The 6,908-nt window shown below is 30.5% G+C and overlaps 1 protein-coding gene across 1 annotated transcript; it reads right to left on the bottom strand.

Annotated features, from left to right (window-relative positions):
- Positions 1-2,160: 2,160 nt before the first annotated feature.
- Positions 2,161-6,908, bottom strand: LOC104530350 (CUB and sushi domain-containing protein 3-like). Its single transcript, XM_010174906.1, has 3 exons — positions 6,859-6,908; positions 4,401-4,536; positions 2,161-3,022 (listed from the first exon to the last, which is right to left on the bottom strand). Exons 2-3 carry the CDS (start codon positions 4,526-4,528, stop codon positions 2,863-2,865), a joined length of 288 nt encoding a protein of 95 aa, XP_010173208.1. The 5' UTR covers positions 4,529-4,536; positions 6,859-6,908; the 3' UTR covers positions 2,161-2,862.

Raw genomic sequence — 6,908 nt, 5'->3', positions numbered from 1 at the left:
ACTGCAAAACAGGATTTTTTTTTGCTTTTCAGAACTAACCCATTTGCTCTAGAACCCCCTTGAAAAACATTAGTGTGTGATCCTCACAATATAGTTTTTACAGTGACTCCCTGCTTATCTTTCCAATGTATTTAGCAATACAATCTTCAGTGATTTCAATGTGGGCATGAGTGGGTGGTTTCAGTTTATATAGTGCACCGAATTAACAGAAGAATATCAGACTTTTTTTCCCCCAGGTTATTCTATGAATAGCTTTCAGATCAGGATTTGTCATCCACTTTCCATGCTTGTAAGCAAAAGGAGTAGTTAAAATACAGTTTTAATATTATTTTAAAATAACTAAGATCCTACCCTCCAGTTCAATATCATTAAAAGACAATACTGGGTTTTTTTAATGACAGAAAATACTGTATGCACTGGTACTACATGTTAGCATGCACATCCTGTACATTTTTGCAGAAAGGTAGCAAAACTAATGTGCCAAGTAGGCTGTCCACAACCTTAAGGAACACTAAGGTTTTCCTTTTAAAGTAAAAAGGTTTTTCTGCGCTTTTCACTGTGTTGACAAGTATAGCCCTTTTTATAAAAAAAAAAAAAAAAATCTGCTTCTTCAAGTCAAACAGAAAATTCATTTTAGTAAATAGATAATTTTACACATTGTGCTCATTGAATATTTATGTAAGTAATCTAAGTCTTGCTACTTCACCAAAAAATTCATGGGAAGGTTCAGAAAAAACAACATGGTTTTAAGACCCACAAAAATACCAAATATGAATTATTAATTTGGTTATTTTCTCATCTTCACAACTGAAATGAGTTTAAAGTGCATCTTCCAAAGAAGAAACATGGTTAAAAAAAGCAATTGTCCATTTTTATTTTGTTTACATTGCACTGAAAATTTACATCATACTTTTACAAATCCTTTTTCATAAAAATATACTTCTTTACAAAAGTGTATGCATTAATATAAGAGGAGTAGCCAGTTGCAGAAGAAACATTTTAAACGACCTCAAATGTATTAACCTTAACATTAATGAATGAATCATAGTTATTGCAGTCATTTGAATAAACAAGAATAAATAACAACCAATGGTATAAAATATAAAACAGCATCCTTTTAGTAGAATACAGGTTGACAGAGTTGTATGAATATTCAAAACAAAGTGTTGTAAAATGGTTTATAAGAAATTCATCAAACATTATAGAAATCCAAGCAGCAATCCTGGGTACAATGATTTTTGGTAGGCACTCTCTATTACGGTAATAAAAAGTTTAGATTTTCACAGAATTATTAATGTCTGAAAGGGACAATAACAGATAATTCACACTGGCTAACATACAGCATTTGTGTGTCATGCTATGAATGGAAGACAATGACCTACATCAAATAAACTACTGATTTGCCACTGAATAATTCTGATATGAAATAACTGTAAAACTAAAAATTACATTTCCTCAGAAGTAATTCTGGAATGTCTAAAACTTGTATCAGAGGGCCATGGAATCAGAATTGTCCCTAAAATGAATGGATTGTCCCTAATAAAATCATGGCTTTATATATATTTTTTATATATATATATATTTTTTTTTTTTTTTCATTGCACTATGGTAATATATTCAATTTTAAATCATTAGCTGTAAGGACTTATTTCCATAAAGTATGGACTATATAGATAAAATAGATGTCAAAACACAGTATTTCCAAATTATAACTTCCTCTTGCCTTGTAGGTCTGATCCAAAGTTCACTGAAGTCTGTTAGAATAAATCAACTTCAATGGGTTTTCACCATGCTTTGTGCATGCATTTTGACAAAATGCTGAAGGAATTAACCGATGTGATATGGCCTAGATTTAAGTAGCATAGATTGAAAAATGGAGTCTTAAATTTCTGATATATGGTTTCGATTACTAATGTTACTGTAAACTGCACTTTTTAATTGGAAATAGCATTAAATTATGTTTTCACATTTGAAAAAATGCAAGATGGTCACTCTTTTGAATGATCATAAGGAACATAACTACATGAGAAAGCTAGATTCATACTAGCATATTGATTGTAAAATTCGTCTAGTTGTGTAACTGACAAAAGAAATGCAGAAACATCATCATTTGTGGATATTGTTAATGGAAACAGAGAAAAGGAGCTTGACTTGAAACATGACAAGGAAGCGAGATGTGTAGCAGGGAAGGAAAATCATTAAATAAGAACATGACATTTTAATTTTTCTTCTGTGACTTGAAAAGAGTAAATTGTACTTGCTGATTTCTAAATACGACATCCTGGACTTAAAAAATTAACTGTTCTGAGAAAAATAAAATACTGAACAGGCTGAATAAATGAAAAAAGGTACAAACTCATGAGAAAGATGTAGCATATGACTGTTTAAGAGAAGTCACTGACCTATTGTCTCCTGTAAGTATAGCTCTTATTTTCTACCTATATCTTTTTTTTAACCCAGTCCCTCTATTATAGTTTTTATAAAGCACAGAAATACTGATAATGGATGCTCCTCCAATATATGCAAATATGCTTTATGTTTTAGAATAACCTCCTTTTTTAAAAAAGCAAATAAACTGTGAATAGCACTCATGGAGTGCAGCATTTTATTTTTTATTTTTTTTTTTAAACTCTCCGTGGTGCACACGAAGAATTCTGATCCAGTTTATGAAAAACGAAATCAGAACAAAATAACCACAACCCATTCTTGTCTATCGTCCTCAGGAAAAGGTGACCCAGTATATCCTGAAAAGTGTGCTTTTATTTTTTTTAACTCTTTTTTTTTTTTTTTTTTTTAATCAGTGAACTGCATGTGCACTGTGTTGTGTGTCAATTTCCAGACTTTGAAGACATCATTACCACATTATACCATTGTGCAAACAGTGTTCAAGTTGGGGTCAAATCGTACCGCTTTCCCTTCCACAGACTTTGCATTTGTGTCATACATGGGGTTTTCAAAAGCAGCTTGTCCATTATTATTTTCATGTACAGAGCATCCTGTATACTGTGTTTTAGGTGCAGTCCTGTAGAAGAAAGACAGAGTATTTTAACTGCAGTTTTCCTCATTGACTTGATGTGGTTTAAGAATCTGAACAGAATTTAGTTCCCAATTCGAATTATGGGAACTAAATATAACATCCTGATTTTTTTTTATAGTATCTGTGCTAAGAATTAGTACTCTCTTTATCAAAGTTTAAGGAATTTATGATTCATTTAAAATGGTGTTCACTTAAAAACTTAGTTAACAATCTGAGAAGATGCATGCATTTCCACTTGGACAATCAGATGATAAATAATTGAGTACAACAAAATCTTGTAACGATGCAATAATTACCCAGACTGAGTCGATTTCCCTTTTCCCTTTGGAGACTCAAAAAGTTTATCAAGAATGACTTTGTAGCTGAAACATTTTCTTTTTCACTAAATAACTCAAAATATTGAAGTTCAATCCCTTGAAAATGTTTCATCTATATTGTTACGGAAAATGCATACTGCATCGTAAATCATCAATATAAAATATAAAGATAAGTGCTCACAGCATACAGTTAATAGCAAACGTATAAAAAAATCACACAATCATTTTTTCATATTTTCTGAAGCAGTTAAAAAACAAGTGATACCATTTAAAAATGATGTTACATGTTTTAAACTAATGCTATCCTGTGGAGTATATTACAATAATTGTCAGGCTACCAGATGTAAATCACCATTTTGACAGTTGGTAGACAATGAATAGTCATGTCATTAAAGAGATTAATTTTTCTTTAGTCATCTAATGCTTTAAAGCTATAGGAAAAGATTACTTCACACTAAATCCAAAGAACTAGTAGTGATCTCGACAACATGAGCAAAACTATTTAACTTAGACTAATGAAGTTGAGAAGACTAGTGGCTAGGTGACATAATTGCATATGAAATAATAATTTCAGATGCAAAAAGAATTCCATAATGAAACCTCTCAATGAGATTTACCTGCATATACTTGAAAGTAAACAAACTGAGCAGGCATTAAAACAAATTACTCAAGATATGACACACAATTCTACCCCATGTTAAAAAAAAAATAATAAAAAAATACAGGCAATCTACTGTAAGTTCACACAGAGTCTATTCATTACATTATTCCCCATATGCCAAGAATTTATAGCATCTATTTTGTTATCATAAAGGGAGAAATTTAGAACATTTTAAACAGGTAGGAATGAAAGTAGAGCACAGTATAATAAACTGATCTCTCAGACATTATGCCAGATCTCACTGGACTTAAGAAGAATTGTCTACATGCATATTTTGCAAACATTTTGGGATTTTACAGAAAACTTTATTTACACTAAAAAAAAATTTGAAGGGAATAAAAACACCAAGTCATACAGGAGTTCTATAAAGATAATTTGTGCTTACCTTTGTTTATAAAGATAAAAGCCAAAACCAGCAAATATAAGGGCAAAGAAAGGCACAAGGATAGCAATGGCCACTGAACTACTATTGGTACCATGTGGTTGATTAGAAGAATTTGAACCCTCAGACATGTTAAGACCTAAAAAGGATAACAATAAAAAATAAAAGTAATATAATATATGTGTCTGTTATCCATGGCATACTACTTTATAAACTTCAGAATTCAGTAACACCTTGTGATTGAGTCATCGTAATATGTTCAGCTTTATACCTAAAGCTCTATGCTGAGGCCACCTGGAAAATAAATGTGGTGTACTATACAATATTCTGATTAATAAGGGGATGCAAAATGTAGAGAAAACAATACATATACTCTGGTACAGTAAATATTGTACTGCATAATTCTGTATGGGATTCAAGTTTTGGATGATATTAATACATATTGATGTACTGTGTTACAAAAAGTCAGATTTATAATAACACATATGTTATATGATTATACGTCTGATTATATTTGCGTGTTTCAGAAATTAATAAATACTGCATGTATAAAAAGCAAACACGATTTCAAAGTAAGGGTAAGTCACCTGAAGAGCTAAACTGAAAATTCATCATGTTGATTTCATTAGGTGCTGCTATTGATGCATAGAGTGAAGGAGGCAGGAACAATTGGGAAGGGCTAAAGCCAGATATTGATGAAAAATAAGAATATTATCTGCTGCATGGTTGAGGGACACATTATTTAGATTATCCATACAGATCAGATATATCTTTTTAATGTGAGGAAAGGAATTCCAATGCAGCTTCAAAGTTGTTTTTTAAGCTTTGAATTGGACCTTTTAAGAATTGCATAACTTGTAATGTTTTCCAGCTTTCCTGATCTTGCAAGGCAATATATAGAAATAAAAACAAACAAACAAAAAGAAACAAACAGATAATCAATATATTAAAATACTGAAAAATAAATTAAGTGTTCACAAAAATAAACTATTGTGAGGAAAATTGTATGGAAACAGCAATCAAAATATTTTGTTTCAGATAATATATTTTGTGTGTTTGTGCATGAAATAATGAAGTGGTAAACATGTTACACAGAATCTGTTCAATCATTGTAAATCTCTCCGTAACTGTATTATTGACTATATCAACTGCAATTAATTCTTGTATAGAACTTAAACCTGAGTGAATCATTCTGTTCCTAGAAGATATAAACCAATAAAAAAGACCTTCAATATATTACAGAAAACAATCTCACAACTACCAAAAAAAAAATCCCTATGAAAATCAATTTAAGAAACGTAATTTTCATAAGAATCTATCAAAATACTTTGGCAAGGCAGGATTATGAAATTTTAATTTTTAATTTTTGTCAGATAGTCAAATATTTTGAAGAAGTTAACTAAGGGAAATAACTCTTTTTATATTCATTTAAAGGAAATATTTCTTGATAAAGCTATCTCTAAAAATTCTTTTTAAAGAGTTTGCAGATGCAAATACAGTTGAAAACCAGATCCTAAGCAGGGCATTTTATTATCATTTGGAACTTTGAAAAAAGAAAAAATTACCTTTACCTCATACATCCATTAATAAATCCCCTTCCAGTACATTCAAAAATTAAAGAATTACCTAATTTTACTGAAAAAATAAGAGTGGACAATACTTTGTGGCTGAAAGAAGCTACTTTTGCATCCACATATAGGAATTTTATCTGAAGATAAGCCTTCTATCTAAGAAGCTATTATGTTAGTGAAAAGTAATTCCTCTTCTAAGACAGTCTCAGTAGTATTTTATAATTCAAGAATTCAGTATTAACTAAATTGAAATTCTTGTCAAAGGAGAAATATCACAGTTCTTAAGAAATTATTTTTCTTAAAAAGCACAACAGAATATTGTTACCAGAGCTCTGTTACCTTTCTCCAAGAAAGGATACATAAATATTATTAGTTTGGTGTAGAACTGAATGTATGGAACCAAGAAGTCAATTTTTTAGGAAATAAATGCTTATCAAGTATGATTTTCTTCTTAAGAGTAACATGAAGATTTACTTGCAAATATTTATCAGTTTCACACTTCTAGCAAATGTTTAGGTGAAATGTTATTTCAGGACCATGAACAAGAGATCAGATTAGCAGAACGTTCTCTAACATGGGCTTTCTAAATAGTTATTAAGATGTGAAACTAAATGCATTTTACACATTCTTACGGAAAAAATACTGCTTAAAACATTACAAATGTATAGATATACTAAGCAGTACATTGCAAGGCCTCTGTAACTCCCTGCAACTTCTGACAAAACACTCTTATTAAGTACTACTTAAATGAGATTTTAAAGATATGAATATCTCAACATTCTAGAAAATGTCAGTACTGATAACATCCTGCAGATACCCTTATACTACTGGAAATAATAAAACAGAGTATGGAAAAATGAACTGGCAAAAACTTAGAATTTGCTGAGTACCTAATCTTTGAAGTCCAAATTGTCCATAATCTTTACCCTGGATGAATCCT

The sequence above is a fragment of the Antrostomus carolinensis genome, unplaced genomic scaffold (genome assembly GCF_000700745.2).
Source record: "Antrostomus carolinensis isolate BGI_N321 unplaced genomic scaffold, ASM70074v2 scaffold14269, whole genome shotgun sequence".
Classification (NCBI taxonomy): domain Eukaryota; kingdom Metazoa; phylum Chordata; class Aves; order Caprimulgiformes; family Caprimulgidae; genus Antrostomus; species Antrostomus carolinensis.
This window is presented reverse-complemented; position numbering and strand designations above follow the sequence as displayed.